The 23,261-nt window shown below is 35.0% G+C and overlaps 1 protein-coding gene across 1 annotated transcript in view; it reads left to right on the forward strand.

Annotated features, from left to right (window-relative positions):
* The window catches only part of RFX7 (regulatory factor X7), a 121,008-nt gene that overhangs the window by 58,541 nt on the left and 39,206 nt on the right, over positions 1 to 23,261 (forward strand). Inside the window, 2 exon segments of the mRNA XM_077748165.1 lie at positions 20,588 to 20,670; positions 22,222 to 22,344. Of these exon segments, the coding sequence (XP_077604291.1) occupies positions 20,588 to 20,670; positions 22,222 to 22,344 (206 nt within the window).

The following is a 23,261-nucleotide window of genomic DNA, read 5'->3' on the forward strand; positions in this document are numbered from 1 at the left end:
TTATCATCTATTAAAAAAAAATCCTCCCTGAAATTCACAACCTTGATCTAGCTACCACAGTCTTCTTTCTTTCTTTTGAAACTTAGTCTCATCCCTTATCTTCCATTCGCTCTTCAACACCGGCAACAAGTCTTCCAATAACCACTTCTCTGATACCTGTGCTTACCAAGAATACCATGAATGATCTCTTATTGCTAAATATAACAATCTCAGTCCCTAATTTCACCACCCTTTTTCACTTGACTATTGATCATTCCCTAACCCTCCTCGTTTAGTATATGTTATTCTTTTCATTCCTTAGATACCACACTATCTTGGTTTTCTTGTTACATCTTAGGCTGTTCCTCCTCAGTTTCCTTCACGGGCCTCTAGTATTTTTCTACCTGATTTGTCTGCATTCTGTCTGTATTTGCCCATGATGATTTCATCTATTTTGATGGTTTCAAGTAATGTAAATATGGTGATGTCTGCTAATTATACATCCCCAGTTGAAGGTCTAGATTCTTATATCCGACCAGTTTACCAGGATATCCCATAGTCACTTCAAACTCATTTTTTCTGAACCAGTCTCATTGTATCATACCCCCATTCTGAACCTATCTGTATTAGATTCTTATTGGTGCTACAACAAATTACCATAAACTTGGTGGTTTAAAACAAAACAAATTTATTATCGTTCTGTAGGTCAGTAGTCTGACACATGTCTCACTAGAATAAAATGAAAGTAGCATCAGGACTATGTTCCTTTTGAAGGCTGTAGGGGAGAATCTGTTTCCTTGCCTTTTCTAGCTTTGAATGGCTGTATCTTCAAAGCCAGCAATGGCTGCTCAAGTCTGTCTTACACTCCATTACTCTGACACTTCTCTTTTTTGTGTTCAGAGCTCCCTCAGGCTCCCTTTTATCTGGACACTTGGGATTACATTGGGCCTACTCTATAATCCAGGACTATCTCTCCATCTCAAGGTCCTTAATCACATCTATAAAGTCCTTTTTGCCATGGAAGGTAACAGATTTACAGGTTCCAGGGATTAGAGGATTAGGATATGAACATTCTTTGTACCATACTGTTTTAGTGGATGTACTCATTCATGGATCCTAAAAACCTGGTAGTCGTTCTTGACTTCATTCTTTTCCTGGGCCTACTTCATATTGGTCAGTCACCAAGTCCTATCAATTCTGCCTCCTTAATTGCTCCTTTTTTGTCCATCCCTGCTACTGCTGCATTAATCCAGATCTCCATACTTGTTAGAAATACTGCAGCTGTTTCTCTTCTTCTAGACTCTCCACTTTCATTCCATCCTCCACAGCACCATTATAATCAGCTTTATAAAATGTGCATCTGTTTATTCTATACCCTTGCTTAAAAACTCTGACTTGCTCCCCATTATTCTCTCTTAAGGCATGGGAGACCCTTTCATATTCAAGTCTTACTTCTCTTGTTTAACCTTACCTTTCTTCACTCCCTTCACAGGCTGTCATTTAGCTGTACTGAACAGTTGTGAAATAAGAGAGTATATGCTCTCTAGAATGGTGCTGTCCATTAGCTAGTAAACACTTAAAATGTGGCTAGTGTGACTGAAGAACTGAACTTTTATTCTATTTTAATTAATTTCAAGTTAAATAGCTACATGTGGCTTGTGGCAGCCAGTTTGCATTGTGCAGGTCCGGAGCAATGGTTCTCAACCAGAGGCATTTTTGCCCCCTTTGGGACATTTGATAATATCTAGAGACAGTTTTGATTTTCAACAGAGTGTGTGGCCAGCAGCAAGTAGGTGGAAGACAAGGCTCTTTAAACATTCTACAAAACAGGCTGTTACATCACCGTGTAACAGACTTATCAGCCCAAAATTGTTAGTAGTGTTGAAGTTGAAAAAACTCAAATCTAGACCATCTCTTCTTTTTTTTTTTTTCTTCTTTTTCAAGTTCTTTCTATTGGCTGTACCTTCTTGTATTTTAAGATTCTTAGGTATCACTCCCTTTGAAATACCATCTGTGATTTCTCAGGTCTGAGTTTGATGCATTTTGTTTTCCAGATTATCGTATGCTTTAGGATAAGATTTATTTTTTGGAATTACTTCACAGTTTGCCAATAAGAACAGAAACTTGTTTCATTCTTTTGGGGGAAAAGAACATTTTTTTCTTTTTCTGAAATTTTCCCTTTTTTCTTGTTCTACTCTGCTTACATATACCCCTTCCTTCCATACTCTCCTGTTAAGAGGTAACCAGCCTGAGCCACCACCACCCTCCTCTACAGAGTACAGATGGGGAAATAAAACTTTACTGCATAGATGCAGGAAGGATTCAGGCAAATGAAGTGGAACTAACAAGCCAGAAGCTAAAGAAACTGACTAGCAGTATAGCAGAATGGCTCGGAGCTGAGGCTGTAGAATGAAACAGACCTGAGTTTGAATCCAAGCCCCAGCCAGTATTACCCTTATTGTTTGATTTGGACTATTTTAATCTAAATCAGTTTTGTAACAAAAGACGTAATAGTACCTACCACACTGAATTGTTGTGAATATTAAATGAGATAATTAGTATAAATACAGTGCCTGGCACATAGTAAGCACACATGGCAGCTTTAGTTGATGGAGTTAAATGTGTAAATTGATAATGTGGATCTAATTGACTTAAATTACCATAAATTTCTTTTTAGAAGTCTAAACATTAAAGACACATGTTCATCATCACAGAACATACAGTTTAGAATGAATGTTGCCCATATGGAACATCTGAGAGGAGAGTATTGAATCCTTGAAACCCTGTGATTGGAAGATGGAAAAGGTTGGGAATCTCCTGGCTAAAGCCTTCTGAGAAGCCAGAAGGTGCATATTGTAGAACAGATGCCAGGATCAACACTCCATACTCTCTCCTCCTCCAGGCCTTTGTAGATGCTATTTCCTTTGCCAGCTGTGCCCTTCTCAGGTTTTTTTCACTTGGATAACTCTGCTCCTTCTTTTGGAGTCAGCTCAGAAACCTTTTCAGAAAGTTTTGTTCATCTACTAAGAGTGAATTCAGCTGCAGATAACAGAAAACCCTATTGGTGGCTTATAGAAATAAGAGTTTGTGTCATCTAACAAGTGAAAAATTAGGCATTCAAGAGTGGTACAATAACTCACCAATGCCACTGGAGTCCTAGTCTCTCTTTCTCTCTATTTTTTTTTTTTTTTGCCGTGTCATCTTTTGTTCTAGTCACATTATTGATGGCTGCTGCCTTTGTCCAAATGGTGAGGCAGGAAGAAGGGCGAAAGAGCTTTCTTCTAGAGAAGCTCTGTCTTTATTTTAGGATACTTCCCTTCTGAAAACCCACTTCAGAAACTTCAGCCTCCAGAGTAATGTCATTTGGGTACTCCTAGCTATAAGGGAAACTAGAACATGGAAGATTTTTTTGTTGTTGTTTTCCAGCCTCTATATTAAAGGAAGACAAAGAAGAAAATGATTAGCAATTTATGTATGTATATATACATATATATAAGTTTAATCTGTCTGCCTTACCTTCTCATTTATGGGCCCCTGCTTTCATGCACCCTAAAAAACTCTCTGTACCCCTATTAAAATTTTTACCACATAGTATGCTAATAACCAGATTAATTTGTTTTCTTCTCCAAAAATATGCTTTTGGAAGTAAAAACTATTTCTTATGGTCTTTGTATTCATAGTGCTTAGCGTAGTTAGCACATTATTTGTACAATTATTAGTATAATACACTCAGTAAACATTTGATAAATGATTATTCATAAATGGTAATTATCAAAAAGAATGTAAAATATGCATATAATATCCCTAGAGAGTTTCTTTGTTGTTGTTGTTGTTTATTGAGTATGTATTACCATATGCCAGATGAGTACTTTACATGCCTTATCACTCCATCTTCTTAATTTGCTTATGAGGTTAATCTTATTTTCATCTTCATTTTACAGATAAAGAGGGAAGCTCAGACAGTTTAAGTAATTTATCCAAGATCATAAAACTTGATAATTGGTAGAATTAGGCTTTTAATCTAGGTAATCTTACTCCAGACCCTAGGCTTTTAAAAACTGTGATACACTATATCATGTTTTTAAAATATCTGAAATAGGAGTTTATTTGTGAACTTTTTGCAATTCTGTTTCTTATTATATAATCAAGAATTATTTCTGAAAATAACTTTCCAACTTGAAAATAAATCTGGAATGAAAAAATTAAAAGCTGACTTCATTATTTTACTGAAATTTAGTAGTCAGTAATTCTAAATGCTATTTATTTTTTTGCATGCAGGTTGTTTGATTGCCAATTAAAGAACTCATAACATTTTCACTAAAACAAAATAGCTAAAAGTATTCTAATTATTTAAATCAATTATAATTGCAAAGACTATCTAGAAGTGAAAATTTTTAAACTGTATCTATGCTAGTTTTAAAGCCTAGCATTTTGCCTGTTTATCAAGTTTAATTCATTTACATGAATTAAAGATATCATGTAAAGTAGTGGTATAATTGTGAATAAAGCATTTTTTGTTAATGTTTTAATACTTTTGGAATTAAAACAATTGATCTGTACTTGATTTTAATAATAACTAATATCTTAAACTAAATTTCTCATGAGTTATAACACTTTGAGATCTATAATGTCATTATACATTTGTAAAGTTGATCCAGTTACATTTTTTTAATGTTTATTCATTTTTTGAGAGAGAGAGAGACAGAGTATAAGTGGCGTAGAGGCAGAGAGAGGGAGACACAGAATCCGAAGCACACTCCAGGCTCCAACCTGTCAGCACAAAGCCTGATGTGGGGCTCGAACCCACAAACCACAAGATAATGACCTGAGCTGAAGTCAGAGACTATCCAACTGAGCCATCCAGGTGCCCCCCAGTTACATTTCTTATTACCAACTTAATAGTTGACACTAAATCTTACCTTGCCATACCCAGCACCAGAAGATTATCTGGACTCCAGCAGAATTTGAAAGCTACCTTAGTTCAGTTAAATGGGCTACCTGACAGCTGTAGGAAGGCCTGAAATGTGAGAGAAAGAACCATGAGTGTAATTGGTGTAGAAAAAGCATGTTTTGGTTAAAGTCCATCATAGCAAGTTGGGAAATAATAATTCACGTTTCCCAAAATATGATCCTTGGAAGAATAGTCCCATAGGATGTTAAAATGTTACGCAAAAAGTTTGAAACGTCAAAAATGTTTCATGAACTTTGGATTAAAAAATATCTTAAAAGCTATTAATATGCTGTTATATGTGATGAATCTTAAGTATTCAGAGTGTTCCAGACTTTTTTCCCTCATAAGACTTATGAAAATGGTTTTATAGGCCACACTATTTAGGAAATGATTGGTAAAATCTTTAAGGCAAGTTTCTAGAATAGAGAGAGAAATTATTTCCCGTATGTTATCATTCAGAGCTACAAGGATATCGAGAACTTCCTACTTATGTTACTGTGTTTTAGGTGTTTGCACCACCAGGAAGCAGTATTTCCAGCAGTTCTAATGTTCAGGTCCCCTAAATGATTAGTCCTGCTTTGAAATTTTTAGAACTAATCATGGTTAAGAGGGGGAAAGGGACAGAGGAAAGACTATATGTTTTGGTTTCTGTGTGGAAAGGCTAATATAAATATTAAACAGCATTCATTTTGTCAGGAAATCAGTCGAAGCAACAAGAAAAATATATATCTCATGGATTAAGCAATTCAACAGCAGTCCTAGTGAGAACATAAATGTAAGATTAGACAACCTTTGCTTACCTTTTTTCTCATTAGTTGGAAGACAGAAGAGTTAAAATCAAGAGTAAGGGAAGGTAAGGGTATACCTCTCAGGAGGAGTATACTGCCTTACTTCTAGGGCTCGCTAACTAAGTTCCAAGAAGGGACTCTTACATATTGCCATCTACTTCCGAATCTAAAAAATGCTGCATTGATTGGCCTTTTTTGGTGACTTAGCATAGCCTATAAAAGCACTGTTTTACAGAACCATGCTATAAACCTTGGGGTAGGGTTTATTCATATGAAAGTTGACAAAAAGAGGACTTTGTAGGATTGTCATTAGAAGGGAGAAGTGGAAAGTGATGTGGAATTGCCAGGAGAAACCTGAAACTGGTTGACAATTGCCATCACTATACCATTCAGGTAGTGAGGTAGGTTCCCTCCAGAGGATAGCTTTCAGGAAGGTCCTCTTTCAAGGGAGTACAGTAGAAAACTTGAAAAAGTGAACTTGTGTTGAATCTGTATTAAGTGTGTCCTAGGTTCTGAATATTGATTCATTAATCCTTTAGAGACTCCGTCTTCCACTGTCACTGGAATAGTGTTTGTCTTCCCTAGGGAAATGAACAAAACTTAATAGACTAAACTATGGTTTAAAAAACTTTACCTCTTGGGGCGCCTGGGTGGCTCAGTCGGTTGAACATCAGCTTCGGCTCAGGTCATGATCGTGTGTTTCATGAGTTCAATCCCTGCATTGGGCTAGGTGCTGACAGCTCAGAGCCTGGAGTCTGCTTTGGATTCTGTGTCTCTCTTTCTCTCTCTTCCCCTCCCATGCTTGCACTCTGTCTGTCTGTCTGTCTCTCAAACATAAACATTACAAAAATTTTTTTAAATAAAAAATTTTACTTCCTTTGTGAGCACCAAAGCCTATTTCCAGGTAAATCAACCAACTTTCTGGGCACACATGAGTTGTCCATTACAAAATCTAAAACCTAAAAATAGAATCACAACAAAGGTACCAGATAAACCATATGAAAAATCCTGTTTAGCATAGTAGTAAATTTGCTAGAACAGGCAAAGAGAAAGCAGAGCAATAAGTCTGCCTGTGGGATGTCTGTTCATTTATCAGAGATCCCTATGTGGAAGTTTAGCAGTACCAAGATCCTCACCAGAATGATATTTGGAACACTGCAATGGAGGATAGTTCCCTGGCTATTCTAATTTCCAAGTTTCATCTTGGCTTATAGCATCTTATTAATATGGCTTGTTCTGAATCTAAGTATATTCTTGGATTTTAAAACATATGCTAACTCAGATATGGACCAAATGGTAGTAACAAGCAGGTCTTCCCAGCAAATCAAGCTTCCTAGTGCTTATGGCCCTGAAAGGAATCAGCACTTGACCCTGTGGACCAGAGAAACTAATCTAGAGAACCTCAGTCTAGATCTCTTCCACAGAGGTGTTTTGTTTGGCCCATATTGACATTTTTTAAGTTTTCAGATTGGTTACCTAATTTAAAAATTGGGAGAGTTCACAGAAAAAAAATTGTATATTTGGATTCTCTTGAAAACTCAAGAGAAACACTCTTTACTTCCATATGACAACAGTTGGCTGACGTTAGGTAGCAGTTACCCCTTTCAAACATGATCTGTATTCTCCAGTCTTCTCAGTACCCACCAGGCTTTTTGCTCCTCAGATAAATACATTTCTTCCCTATAGTTTGTTTTAATCAATTGCGTTACCTGACTGACATTTTAATTTGTGACCTCTGTGTTAGATTCTTTTGAGGCAAGGTTCTTATGGGAGTCATTCTTTACAGGGTTGAGGGAGCCATAATGATATGTATGAGGACAGATAGTGAGAAGGCACCCTCTCTTTTTGTTTCTTAATAATGTGGGCTCTCTTTACTGTCCGTTCTTGCAACATTACAATGGCTAGTCAATGGAAAGCAAAAGTAGGGTAAAACAAAGAATTATGGTGGCTCTTTTGATAGTCTTTCCCATTGGTTAGCCATTGTGTGAAACATTTTCTCGTCTTACTTCCCAGTGAAATTTTCCCTGACTACTCTAGTATAAATTGTATTCCTTCCCAAAACTTTTTCTTCATAGCATTTATCATAATCATATAACATTTGTTTTATTTTTAAATTTTGTTGATTGTCAGAGTGCCTTGGTGACTTAAGTTGAATAAGCATTTCACTCTTGATTTCAGCTCAGGTCATGATCTCATGGTCTGTGGGTTTGAGCCCCACTTTGGGCTTTGCACTGTCAGATGCTTGGGATGCTCTCTCTGTCTCTCTCAAAAATGAATAAATAAACTTTAAAAATAAATAAATAAATCTTGTTGATTGTCTCTCCCTTGTATTAAAATTTAATGCCTAAAGTATAGTAGACACTCAGTGCAGGATGAAAGAATGAATGTTCTCATTTAATTTTTAAACTTTTCAAGTCTGTCTCATGGTTAATGTCTTTAGTTAGAAGCCAGTTATTTGAGTGTGCCTGCTGCTGAAGTGAGTGGGCAGGAACTAAAAGATAGATGCAACATGAGAATGTAGTATGTCTGCTCCCTGAGAACCAGACTAATGCTGTTAGAGTGGGACTGTCTAAAACAGACATAATACTGTGCTGGACATAATTTTGAGTAACTCACTCAAGGAATAATTTTTAAAGAAGAGGCATATGGGGGCGCCTGGGTGGCTCAGTCAGTTAAGCATCCAGCTTCAGCTCAGGTCATGATCTCACAGTTCATGGTTTCGGGCCACATGTCAGGCTCTGTGCTCATGCTTCTGTACTGAGGCATGTATGAGGTCGATATAACTGGAAGCCTTCCTTCCTCCTTTCCCTCCTTTACAGGAGAAAGCAAGCTTTCTCACCCCAGATCCTTGCTGTGATGAATGCTAAATGATGACCAAGGTCAATTATCAACCCAGACTTGATTGAAACTAAAAACTGTGTTTGCAGTATCTAATTAAAGTACATTGTAGCTTGAAAAAGGCTCATTGTTATAGGGTTTATCTTGTGATGTGGCCCTAAGGTTACTAAGCAAAGACCTATTTCAGAATCTGACTTTTTCCTTTCAGTCACTTGGTAAAGAAATGGGTAACTCAAAAGAAAGCATTTTTGTGTAGAATGTACTGGGGCAGGGTAGAAGACTCACCAAAAAGTCCAGATTTAAATAGCTGGTTTTGTTTTTTGAGTATCATAAAGAAAGAAATAATCTATACAAGTCCAGGTCATTTAGAGGATATTGAACTTTTTCTTCTTCTTCTTTTTTTTTTACATTAATCATGAATTACTTTATCCTTTCTTTGTATGGAAAGGACAATATGGTCATAGTGTGTTTTTTTTTTTTTAACTTTTTCCTCCAGTTAAGGACTCAAGTGGACCAAATTGCCAATAAGGCCCACATCATGAGTTTTAGTAACTCCTCTTTCATAATTATTAAGAATGCTCTAACCATTGTCAGCTAGTTTTCAAATTCATTTTATTGTCACAAAGAAAAATAGGAAAGAATAATAACTATCTCTCACCATTACCTGAAAGAAACACAATTTTTATTAATATCTTTATATTCATAAGAATGGCGTAACACACAAAAGCATAGTCTCATAGAAAACAAATGAATTGTTACAGGATTCTAGTTTTTCTGTCTTTGCCTTTTAAGTCATTTCAAACTTGCAGAAATGTAAACTAAGGAAAAAAGAAGGAAAGTTTATTAGGAACAGAGATAGCAATTACAGAACTGAATTTTCGTCTCTATGGCCTACACCTTTGCTGAGGGTAAAGCTTTAAAATCTTGGAGAATCATTTAGAAATCCATTTCAGGGGGAACATAATAGCTGCTCTCTTGGGGACCATTCTTTCCTCCCATGCTGAAAAAATTAAAAATCAAGTGACTAGAAAGACCTAAACCTTATCCTTCTTGTTAGTACCCCCTCCCAACCCCAACCATTGCTAGAACCCTAGAGTCTTTTTGTGAGAGATGCAGAAACATTGATAATAACCTTTGCCTCACTTAAGTGAACCAGAGACGTATTAAATGATCATCCCGTGGTGGTCACTTGTTTGTATAATTTAACAATGGGCAGTAGTGCGCTCCTCTGAGTCCTGTATCAAAGGGACTCAAATCTATCAATTTATGTATGCTTTGCCTTTTTATACCCTAGTACCTACTATATGAATATTTTAGCAATATGCCCTTGTCTCAGCATTTTGTTTAGTCTTTGGTCATCTGGGCGCATATGTAGCCATGATACTTGCTACCATGTTATTTATTATTTCAGTTTGAGAGATGCAGCTTCCTTCTTTATTATTAACCCCTTAAGAAACACACAAAAACCAGTATATTTTAAAGTACGTTAATTAAAATGACCACTGTTAGATACAATTAGATGTTTAGATGTCCTTGACAATGTATTTGACTCTTTTCTGTCATAATTTAATCTGTTCCCAATTTTATGTACAGAACTTTCCTAATATATGACACAGAATCTACTCAAATACCTTACTTACCTACTTGGAATGTGAATTTTCCAGTGCTTACCCTGCGGCCCTTCCGGGCTTCTTTATGTTAGAAGTTCTCTGGGTTTGATTGTAGTTGAGGCAAACTGAAGGAGGTTTTTTGTTCATTAGTCTGTTTTCAGATGGCCATGGATTCTTTATAACCCAGCAGAATTAGAAGAAAGTAAGAAATTTTGGGTTTCACCGAAGCCTGCTTGTCCGCATTGCTTTGTTTTTTCTAAGCTGTCCCTTAGTAGTTGATGTTTTTCAAATGAACTCAGATCACATTTCTTATCTCAGAGCAGAATATTTTGAACAAAAAATTAAAACATTTTCATTTTATATCTATATCAGTAAGTTCACAAATAGAGTAAATCCTCTCAATAATACAAATATAATAAAAATTAGTCTTCCTATTTGATTTATATTTTCTAGGACTGAGACTAGAAAAACAATTTCCTCTTACGTTGTTTAAAGCAGGTAGCTCAAAAGAAGATCACACCCTGACCCCACGCCCCATGGTTCTATCATAGCAAGTTAGGAAACTGAAAATTTAGAATTCTAAGCAGTAAGCATTGAAAGACAAGAGTCCTCATACCTTGACCTTTTTCTCTGTCTTCCTTATTATCCTGTGGGAGGACAGCTTTCACAACTGCTCAGGCCTGGGAGAATATAATAATCAGGTATGTTGATTGTGTCCATCAATTTAAAAAAGCTATAAAATAAGCTTCCACTTTCCCCTTTTTAGTCCTTCTGTCAGTGATGCTGGTGAAGAGGACTTTTAGTTCTGTGCTCTTGAATTAGTGTCACCTGAGGGGTAGAAATTGGAATTTTTTTTATTACGTTTTGTTTTGTGTTTTGTTTTGTAGTTCATAAAATCAAAGGCAAATTTAAGCATGATTATCCTGTCAGTGTATATATTTTCCCTCCATCCATGATTAACTGAAGAAACAGTCAAGCTTGGAGAATTTAGGTTTCTGGATTTTAAGCTGACTGTTCTAAATATAAATTTAAATTAAAGCTTTTTAAAAAGACCTTTTTCTGATACCAGTTTGAAAGGTAAAGTTTAAAGAATAATTACGGACATGATACCCTGGTTGGTCATCTTCCACCAGAAGTGTCAGATAAGCCTTTAATTGTTACGGTCTTTGTAAGCATCAGCCCTTTCCCAGTTTTGTGACCTTATTAAAACAAAACAAAACCGTGAATAACACCTGAGAGGGAAGTTTCATAACAGGAAACACATCACTGTAGAGAATTGATTTCAAACAGGAGAAATTCCTTCTTTTTAACATGAAATTATAGAGCAAACCTGATTCAAGACGGTCCCTAAAAACAGGAGCAGATTTCTCCATTCAGACTACCTTAAAACTATATCCATGGTAGTAAATACTTGAGACATATTTCCTTACCATCTGCTTGAAGGGCTTTAAGTTCTGGTAATCAGACATTTGAAATTCTACCTGGTTCTCAGTAATCTATCCTGTATGTATTGGTAGTTCAAAGGCAGATGTCCTGAGTATATAAGCAGAAACACTAAAAATAAACTCAGTTTTTGAAATATAGAATACTTTTTCAAGTGTTTTTTATGATAGAAGACAAGTGGAAAGTTACTCATTTTGTCCAAGTCCACCCTAGGAAGAGCTTTTATTTCTGACCTATTCTGCTTAAATTGATTCCTTTCTCTCTAGTAGCACAGTTGTTGTCAGAAGTAATTTCTAACCTCTATTTCATCTTGATGGCTTAAGAAGGCATAATATCCACTCTATTCTGCATTTATGCAGCAGAAAGTCAGTGCTAGCAAAACATGGTCTTTAATAACTTATGGGCAAATGTGTTGGTCACATATAAAATCTAGGAGCCTTGCTCTTACAGTGTATGTCCCAAATTAGTGGAGGTCACCAGGCTAAATAATTCCTAAATTTCTTAAGATATCTGGCTTTTTCAAATAAAAATTATGTACTTGTTGATAGAATTTGAATAACAAACTCTTCCCAAGATCTTTTAAGCAATCAAATTAATTCAGAATAATATTTGTATAATAATAATATCTATTATAAATGTATTTTATAAATTGCTTTTAATCTTCATAAAAATTTTATGAGCATTTTATCTCCGTTTTACAGATTATGCAGCTTGAACAGCTTGCCTAATACAACAAAGCTAATGAGTGCAAATCTGGAATTTGGCTCTAAGCCTTCTAATTCTATATTCTACACCTTACTACTCTATCTTACTGCTTAGGATAAATTGGACTTGAAGGGTCAGTCTTTCAAGCTCAAATAGCAGCTGCTTCTTTCATTTATAACATATAATATGGGTCGTATTCATATTAGTTATTTATCAATAGGAAATGTGCCTTTTAAACTCAGATTTATAAAAGCTCTGTCAAAGCTGCTTTATTACTAAATTAATCAGTTACTGGGTGATACTGTTATATGAAAAGTCTCTGTGACACAAGTTCCAGAACAATCAGTGAATCATACATTTTGCTGTATTACTCTTAAAGATAAATTGGTTTTTCTCTAAATTAAATTCCACCTCAGAAAAGGTGTTTTTAAATGCTGAAAGTAAAAATTGCATCCATTTTTAAACCTTTGAATAGACAAGAATCCCATAATAGATGGAACATGAAAAATAAAGAAATTGGTGAATTATTCAATAAATTATACTGAACATTTAGCCATCCTTGTGGGAAATTTTTAATTAGAATCCTACCTTATATGTTATAGAAAAATAAATTCCAGGGGAATTAAAGACCTAAATGTGAAAAAGAAACTTTAAAAAGAAAACAAGGGATGTCTTTGTGACATTGGGACAGGGAAGGATTTCAAAACAGGACACAAAAAGCACAGGTTATCAATGAAAAGGTTGATATATTTGACTTCCTGGAAATTAAAAACTTCTCTGCATCAATGACTCCAAAAACAAAATGAAAAGACAAGCTACAACTAGGAAAATATAATAGCACTTATAGCCAATGGAGGATTAGTACATAGACTGTGATAAATATCTTCATTTTTAAATATTCCTTGAACCTTGGGGCGCCTGGGTGGCTTAGTCGGTTAAGCGTCTGACTTTCGCTTAGGTCATGATCTCGCGGTTCGTGGGTTCGAGCCCCGCGTCGGGCTCTGTGCTGACTGCCAGCTCAGAGCCTGGAGCCTGTTTCAGTCTGTGACTCCCTGTCTCTCTGACCCTCCCCTGCTCACGCTGTCTCTCTCTCTCTCCTAGAAATAAATAAAAACATTAAAAAAATAAAAATAAAAAAAAATATTCCTTGAACCATAGTTCTTTAGATAAGATTCTCTTACTAGCAGTTTCAGTATCACTAAACAGAATGTATTAGAAATCAGGATTCTCTGGCCCCCAATCAAGACTACTGATCAGAAACTCTGGAGCTGAGGTGATGCAGTCTTTAACAGGCTCTCCAGGTGGATCTGATGCATGCCAAAATTTCGTAGTCATCGTTTTAGAGTAAACAGAAATGATAAATAATTGAAAAGATCCTCAGTCTCACCTCCAGTCAGAAAATGTATGACAGTGAAATACTTTGTCATATCTATAAGAGTAGCTAACATTTAAATCTTAAGTTTTAACAGGGATGTAGAAAAATTGTAGCTTTGCTGTTGAAAATATAAATTGGCACAACTGTTTTGAGGGAACAATTTGGAAATGCCCAATAAAATTGAAGATGTGCCTTCTTTATAGCCTAGTATTTCTACTTTTAAGTATGTACCATAGAAAAAGTTCTTACACAAAGATACAGCAGTCACAAAGGATCTTTCTTGTAGCACTGTTTGAAATAGTGAAACTTTATGATAACTATCAGTAAAGATATGAATAAATTGGTTTTTATAAATCCATGCAGCTGTTTAGAAGTCAACAAATTTTGTAGCAAATGTGTCAAAAAGTTAGCAGCTTTTAAGTATGGCTAGTGATGTATGTGTACCTACTTCCTGTACTTTGTTTCAAATACTTTATTTAAATTTAAAAAAATTAAATGGAATATTAAAGTATTAGAAGGACTCCCATCTGGCTCTGTCTTATCTTTCAAGATTCTGCTTCAAAAGGTGTTTGACTTTGGGCAAACCAAAATCTTCAGTCTAGCTGAGGGGGGAGGTGTAACTAGACACTGAAAATCATTTTTTAAATAGTAAATGCAAAAAAAAACAGTAAATGCAAATGAATTGGGTATAAATTCTTGAATAATTGCTGTGGCCCAAAGTAGAGGACAGAGGCATATATTACAGGATCATGTGTCCAAAATTATTACAGTTGAAATTTTAACTCTAGTTTTTTATTTGTTTGTTTTAGAAATAAAAGTTAAGTGGAAGATAGGATGAAGGCTGTATCTTCTAAAGTGGTGCTTCTCAACCATTTTTTTTGCTTATATCCCATTTTGATGAATATAAATATATTTATGGTTAATTTAATTTGAAATTTCACAATAAATACTACTTTTAAAATGATGGAATAAAAGATTTTGTGATTACAGAAAGGAATCCTTTCTTCTTCCTCACATTTTTAATCTACATATAAAATGTAGAAAAGAGATCTTCACTGCTTTCAAAAGTGCTAGAGGGAAAAGTCTAACTCAGGATGGGCTAGTCTGTGCTGCCGTAACAAAGTAAACCTGAAATCCCAGTGGCATAACTGCAAAAATTTACTTTAATTCACATTATATGTACAGCACAAATCATTGGAGGCCCTTGCTCCACCTAGTCCTTTGGGAACCCACATTGAGACACTGGCATGTTATAGCTTCACCAGTGAAATACATGGCTTCTAAGGTGCACAAAGAGAGGAAAAGAATGGTGTAGACACATTTATTCTTAATTATGTCAGCTGAGAAATGAAATATATCATTTGTGCTCAGTTCATGGCTGCTAAGGAAGCTGCTCAGTGTAGGTGAGCAAATGGAATGTTTGAAGAGCACGGTCTCTGTCACATGTTCTTTTTACCGCTTTACTTGCACCTCATAGAAGGAATTAAGATAGCTAGCTCCATGCTGCTGGTTCCTGGTGTCAATGAGTATTTTTTGTCAGCCAAAGCTTCAGAAGGGAAGGGGATTGAATGGTAGGACTTGAATACCAAACTCCACCTTGAACCTCCAAAAGTAACTTGATTGTGTGTATCTTACATTTACACCTTTATTCCTCCCCTCTGGATCACACGATAGCAAACTGAATGCTGAATCTGGTTGTTTGCTACAGGCTTTTCTGTTCAGGATGTGAAAGATCAAACCACTAACTAGGTCATGTGCAAAATTAAGTTTAAAGTGGTTTCCTTGAAGGTTTTTGACATCTAAATCATAACTTTAGTTCAAAGATTTCCTTTTGTATTTCTTAAAGGTGTGAGAGAGAGGTCCTCATAAGCTTTCAGAAGAAACCTTCAGTCACAATAGTGGGAAATTATCACCGTAGTTCATTCAGCCAACTAGATAATATTTGAAGTTCCCCCTAAACTTGAAATCATTTTCAATAACTTTGCTTTGAAAACCTAACTTCTTCAACTCAAGAAAATGAAGACTGTAAAGCCTAATGAATAAGGATGTTGATTGTTATTTGAAGTTTTAAGTCAAATATTCAGATATATCTGCCAAATATGTCAAGCTCTTGAAAATTGTAATTTTTTTATTGCTTTAAAATACACAGCACAAAAAAATTCACGTTTAGTGATACTGACTTAATTTTTAAGTTTGAGAGAGAAGAGAGAGAGTGCTCGTGCATGTGCGGGAGAGGTAGAGAGAGATGGAAAGAGAGAATCCCAAGTAAGCTCTGTGCTATCAGCACGGAGTCTGACGTGAGGCTTGACCCCATGAACCATGAGATCATGACCTGAGCCAAAATCAAAATTCAGATGCTTAACCCACTGAGCCATCCAGGTGCCCCTGTGATACTTACTAAGTATAGTCACAATATTGCATAACCACCCCCCCATCTAGTTCCAAAACATTTTCATGACCCCAAAAGGAAGCCCTTGAGGCAATCAGTTCTCATACTCCTCTCTCCCAGTCCCTAGTTGCCACTTATCTTTCTCTGTGGAGTTGCCTATTGTAGATATTTCATAGAGATAGAAATCATCTGTGACCTTTTGTGTCTGGCTTCTTTCACTTAGCATGATGTGTTCAAGGTTCATCCATGTTGCAGCATGTATCAGTACTTCGTTCTTTTTCAGGCTAAATTTAAAAATTACAGTTTTTAAAAGTTTAAGCAGTTGGTCTTTTTTCTACTGCTCTAAAAATGGAGCAACTTTGCCCTTCATTTCATAAATCCAGCCAAACATACTTTTGACAACCAACGAATCTCAACATGGGACAGAAAACATTCTTCCTGACATTTAAATCTTTACAAAGCACATCAAATAATCTTTTGTTTAACATATTTGCAACATGACATTTTTGCCTTGATTACCAAGCAAGGTTAAATCTTCTATACCACTGGTCATTGTTTTGGAAGCCAATGATTATCTTTAAATGACACATTATATCTGAAGCCAAAATTATTTATGGTGAACTCATCCTTGCTGGACTTGAATGCTGTCACTACACACTTGATTCATTTGTTCCTATTTGCTTCACAGAATTTTGATACCAGTTTTAAACTCTCCAAATTTTTTCTTCTGTGTGTTGAGAGTCCCACATGACAGATGAAATAGGAATCAGTAGTTTTCATTGAAGATAAAGGCAAAAAAAAAAAAAAGGACAGTGAGTTTAATCTTTTTTCAAAAACATTTTTCTGACTTCTCTCTTTAAATCACTTCTTTGGCACTTTCTCCTAATTTGGATTATCTTCTGAATTCCTTCTGGAATTTCTCCTTTATTCTGGAATTTCTTCTCTTTTTTTTTCTGTAGTATATGTTAAATTTGCAAATTACAGAATCCAGGGTTTCTCAAACTCTATGAAGTTTTATTCCTAGTCATCAAAAATGATATGTATTCTTTTTTTAATTGAGGTATAATTAATATGTCATATTAGATTCAGGTGTACAATATAATAAGTCATCATTTGTACATATTGCAAATAAGTAAGCCCAGTTAACACACAGTAAGTAAGACCATTTGACATTCATCACCATATATAGCTATAAAAAATTTTTTTCTGGTAAGAACTTTTAAGATCCACTTGCTTAACTACCTTCAAATATGTGATACGGTAGTATTTTTAAAAGTTTTTATTGAGGGGTGCCTGGGTGGCTCAGTCGATTGAGCATCTGACTTTAGCTCAGGTCATGATCTCACAGTTCATGGGTTTGAGCCCCACGTCGGGCTCTGTGCTGACAGCTAGCTCAGCCTGGAGCCTGTTTCAGATTCTGTTTCTCCCTCTCTCTCTGACCCTCCCCTGCTCTCTCTCTCTCTCTTTCTCTCAGAAATAAATAAAACATTAAAAGAAATTTTTTAAAAAAGTTTTTATTTATAAGTAATCTCTACACCCAACGTGAGGCTCAAACTCACAACCCCAATATCAGGAGTCTCATGCTCTACTGACTGAGCCAGCCAGGCACCCCTGTAATACATTAGTATTAATTTTTGTCACCATGCTTCACATTGCATTTCTATGACTTACTCATTTTATAATTCGAAATTTCTTCTTTTGACTCCCTTCACCCATTTTGCCCAAGCCCTGCCCCCTGCCTCATGTTATTGCCAAACTATCTCTGTATCCATGAGATTGGGTTTTTTGTTTTTGTTTTTGTTTGTTTATTGTTCAGATTCCACATATAAATGAAATCATATGTTATACCTTTTTCTGTCTGACTTAATTCACTTAATGCCTTCAGGGTCCATCCATGTTATCATAAATTTATGAGAAGATTTCATCATTTTTTATAGGCTAAATAGTATTCTGTTTTATACACACACATATACCACATTTTCTTTATCCAAAAATGATTATTTGTACTAACTTTTCTCAGACTTTGCCCATAATGAGGTTTTTGGTAACATAACCTTTGGATTTAATATGATAAGAATTGTTGAGATTAAGTAGGTGATAATAATATTCAACAAAAAGTATTTTAGGAACTGTTTTTTAGTTTATGTATTTTGAAAGAGAGAGAGATCATGTGCATGAGCAGAGGAGGGGCAGAGATAGGGGGAAAGAGAGACTCCAAACAGGCTCCATGCTGTCAGCGCAAAGACTGATGCAGGGCTTAAACTCACTAACCGTGAGATCATGACCTGAGCTGAAATCAAGAGTCAGATGTTCAACCAAGTGAACCACCATGCTGCCTCTAGTGTTGTACTTTTTAGTAATTACAAATCTTTGTAAGTTCCTTAAGGACAAGGACTGTTGCGTTGTTCTTATATGTATCTCTAATCTTTGTATTTTTCCTTGTATGTTTGTATTTAATGTAAATCATTTGTGAAGCATGGCAGAAAATAAAACTGGCAAATAAATGAGTGAGTAAATGAGTCCTCCTTTATTGTTAAAAAGGCAGACAACTAAAGACCTGGACTAATGTAGTGGCAGGAAAAATAAAGAGACTTGGAAGAATATGGGGGAAAGACTTAGGAGTACTAAATAAAGGCTTAAAGTGGAGAGCATGACAAGGAACAAAATTAAGCATGCTCCAAAACTGAACACTGGGTGGGTATCTGGAGAAAAGAAAGTGTTAAGTAACAGTTGGGAAGGAAATGTCTATTTGTGTTTTGGTTTTTCCTTTGTTGAGAGGAGAGTTATACATGGTATTGCTGGTGAATCTATTAGATTCTATTAGAGTGATAGCTAATTGGAAAAAAAAAAAAACCATAGACAGTAGAATAAAAAATACATAAATTTTGTTGATGATTTCTAGCATTAAACTATTTTATAAATAAATTCTGATAAGTAAGAATAGGCTGTTATATCATTTTAAGCTTTTTTTAAAATTGAATCTGTGTTTAAGGTGTGCTTTATTATGTAAGAATAAATTCTATTACCACCAATGCCAATTATTTGTCCACATTTTCAGTTGCAGTTGACTTTTGTTAGGCTACCAAAATTTCACTATAGTTTTTGTAACAGAGTTTGGCACACTTAAAGCTACTTTGTTGCCAACTGAGCTGGGCAAAAAGTTCTACAGTCCTCTGTATAGCAGAAATTATTTTAAAGGGTAGGTTTAGAGACAACATGATGTCTATGCAGAATACCTATAGAGTATCTTACAAGTAGGTCCTCCAAACAGCAGTCACTGTTGCAGCTCTGTGAATAATTACATCTGCATTGTGTTGGAAAGGTTTGTTGGTAGTACTTCAGTATTTTTAAACTTCTGCCCTTGTATGAAAGTAGCATCATCAGTCACATGTTATAGGTTTTTGAGAATTAGAAAAGGATCATAGAAGTCACCTCATCTGTTTTACAGTTGTAAGGAAAATTTGCTGGAGCACTGAAGCTTCATAGCCAATTACATGGTTAGGTTAAGACTAACTAATGAATATTCTTTTGATTTCTAGTCTAGTACTTTTTGCATAATACTATTTTATCTAAGCATTGATTTTATTTATACCTAGAATATAAGAATTAATAGGAAATTACCTTTTTAGCTTAGTAACTTTTTATGTGCAATATATTTATCAAACAACTTCTCTTATTATTTTACTGATGAGGAAAAAGCCTAAATTTTCTCTTTGGTGGGTGATTCATCCATCTGGTTTAAATTTAGATGGTCAATATTTTTTAATTGTTATTTTTTTATTGAAGTATAGTATAGTTAACTCACAATGTTGCATTAGTTTCAGGTGTACAACATAGTGATTTGACAAGTCTATAGGTTACACTATGCTCACAAGTGTAGCAACCCTCTGTCACCATGCAATGCTAATAATGCCATTGACTGTATTTTCTATGCTATACCTTTCATTCCTATAACTTCTTAATTCCATAACTGGAAGCCAGTACTTCCAGTTCCCTTCACCCATTTTGCTCATCTACCTCCTCCATTCTAGCAGCCACCAGTTTGTTCTCTGTATTTATGGGTCTGTTTCTGCTCATTTTTGTTTGTTTTATTTTTTAGATTTCACATACAAGTGATATCACATGGTATTTATCTTTCTCTGACATATTTCACTTAGCTTAATACCTTCTAGTTCCATCCATGTTGTCACAAATGGCAAGATCTCATTCTTATAGCTGAGTAATATTCTATATCTTGAGTATTATAAATAATGCTGCAGTAACCACCGGAATGCATATATCCTTTGGAATTTATAGTTTCATTTTCTTTAGGTAAATACCCAGTAGTGGAATTACTTACTAGATCATATGATATTTCTGTTCTTAATTTTTTGAGAAACATCTATATTGTTTTCCACAATGGCTGTACCAGTTTTCATTCCTACAGCAGTATACAGGTATTAGTAAATTTTGTTGAGGAATAAATAAGTGTTTTTAAAATGATACTTCTTTTTAATCTTTTGTAACCAGAAAGAAGTTGAGAATTTCACAGACCTAGAGAAACTCTACCTCTACCTTCAGCTGCCTTCTGGTCTCAGCAATGGAGAGAAAAGGTATGTCTCTTGTTTTTTTTCTTAATTATAGTGTTTGTAGGACATTCCTAAGATCTGTGGTGGAAGTATGTGTTCTGGTTGTTATTGTTATATGCTCTTCCCAAATAATCAGGAAACAGAATGGCAAAACAGTAGATCTTTTTTTTAGTCTTTGATCATATTTGGGTAAGTATTTACCTATAGTTTTTTCTGATTAATTTGTGTACCTGGGTAAATGCTATGAAATACAATTGGGGTTATGGATTTTAAAGGCATCAATATATTTATGCAGTGTGAGGGATTGTGAAAATTGAACAGAAAATCAGAAAATAAGCCTAAGTATTGTAAACAGTGAAGTTGCAGGAGTTTTTTTAGTTACTGCTAGGTAAACAGATCACAATATATAAGAAGAAAAAGTGAAATTACATATATGGGACGTGAGTTTATTTTAAACATAAGCTATTTTAAGTGTATTTGAGGACATTACTGTATTTTCATTATTAAAAATATTTAATAGGGGCACCTGGGTACCTCAGTCGGTTAAGCATCTGACTCTTGATCTCAGCTTAGGTCTTGATCTCAGGGCCATGATTTCAGGCCCCATGTTAAGCCTCCATAAAAAAAATAATAAAATAAAAATAATAGTTTTATCCAGAAAATAGAGACATTGTTGCTTCATGCATTCTAGTCTTAAGGGTTTTTTTACCCTTTTAAGTATTTCTCAAAGTGCATTTCATTCATGTAAGTTATACTTAAAACTCTATTACTTTAAAATTGTATGTAAAAAGAAATGGCATGAAAATTGTATTCCTTTTACCTCTTCTCCTTTTAACCAAATTTTATAACCATTTTAATCATTTTTTTGTCCTAGAAACTTGTTTAGTATCTTCTTTAAAATTAAATAATTATAGGTAGCTGGGATGAATGTCAGAATCAATAGAGGAACTTCCTCATGCTATCTTGGGTGTCCATTTTATGGACTTAGTTTATAAATGACGCTGCCATGTAGTAAAAACTGAGGGTATTTAATGGAAGTAATAGCCAGATGGGGCAGTTAGAGGAAAGACTGTAGGGGGAGATTTGTCCTCTCAGGATCCTTTTGGTGTGAATTGCATTCTGGAGTATAGAGTGCTTAATAAGATTTCAGAATATGTACTGGAAAATGCCAAGCAAATAGAAAATAATTGTTTCCATAACTTATTTTAAAAGTTTGATGATTAGGTAAGGTAGGCAAATGAACAGGCAAGTAAGTGAGCAAATACCACTTACAAGTAATTTTCACCAAGACAAATACCTTATGTTGTCAGTGCTCCATTACCTGTGCCACTATAGAGACCATGGGAAGGGATGGAACAGGGCAATAACTTCAGTCAGTCACTAGCTGTACAAAATGGCTCCCAACCACAGGTGAACAATTTATATATAGATTCATCTACTATATGGCCTGAGTTTGGTTTGGTCATTTATACTGTATTTACATGCAGTTCTTTAGTGGAACTTATAGGCTCGCTCAAAAATTATCAATGAATTGCTGTCTGGTTCAGTTAAAACATATCTTTGTCTTACGATTAGTGATCAGAATGCCGTGTCATCTAGTCGGGCACAGCAGATGCATGCTTTTTCCTGGATTCGGAATACCCTAGAAGAACATCCTGAGACTTCATTGCCCAAACAGGAAGTCTATGATGAGTACAAGTAAGTATCATTTGCATATATTAGGCATACTGTTGTGTTAAACAGCTTAAGCACTATACTTAACTACAGTGTTTTGTGTGACCATTAGTGAATATCACTCTGGTATAAGGGAATTTAACTTAGAGATTTCCAAGATTCTTCCCATCTCTAAGCTTCTCTGGTAGCGTATATCATAAAGGACAAGAATATTGAATAAAAGGATTCCTCTGGAGTTCTTCTGGTTGATAGGAAGGATGTTGGAGGGTAGCATGATAATGTTAAAAGATTACTGAATAAAAGGGTTCCTATAGAGTTCTTAAGGATGACAGGAAGGGTCTGACCAGGGCTAGAAGGACATTGGAAGGCAATAAATAAGTCAATGTATAATGGAAAATTAAAACATGTTTTTTTATTTAGACTTTTTAAAGGCCTTTTTCATGTATCCAAAACTTTCCTAATCTTTCTCTGTACCATCCAAAAAAAAAAAAAAGGTCAGTTGCTGGAATATTGTGAATTACTTATTCATGAATGAGGGAGTTCAGTAGCTTGTACATATTACATGCTCAAATAATGTTGGTTGTACAGATAATTTACTTAAATACAGGAAACAGAAGTATAGACTAATGGGCCTTTCTGGTTAAAAAAAAAAAACCAAATAGTTCTAAGTCTAGTTTTGTTTAATATTCTTTATAATTTATATGGAAGATGGAATTTATTCTGGCAGAGTAAATAAAATCAACATTTTCTGGGTATTTAAATGTCAAACCACCAACCATTCATTTGTTGTACAGTTTAAAAGAAAATTGTCAAATAAATACTGTTGTTAACCAGTGTAAAATGATGCAAAGGGATTACACTACCACACTTACTATACTTTGTAGAAAGGAAACTTAAATCTTCATTCAAAATTCTGATTCTTCACCTTAAGGAACATAATA

This window comes from Crocuta crocuta, unplaced genomic scaffold (assembly GCF_008692635.1).
Source record: "Crocuta crocuta isolate KB4526 unplaced genomic scaffold, BGI_CrCroc_1.0 scaffold130, whole genome shotgun sequence".
Taxonomy (NCBI): Eukaryota; Metazoa; Chordata; class Mammalia; order Carnivora; family Hyaenidae; genus Crocuta; species Crocuta crocuta.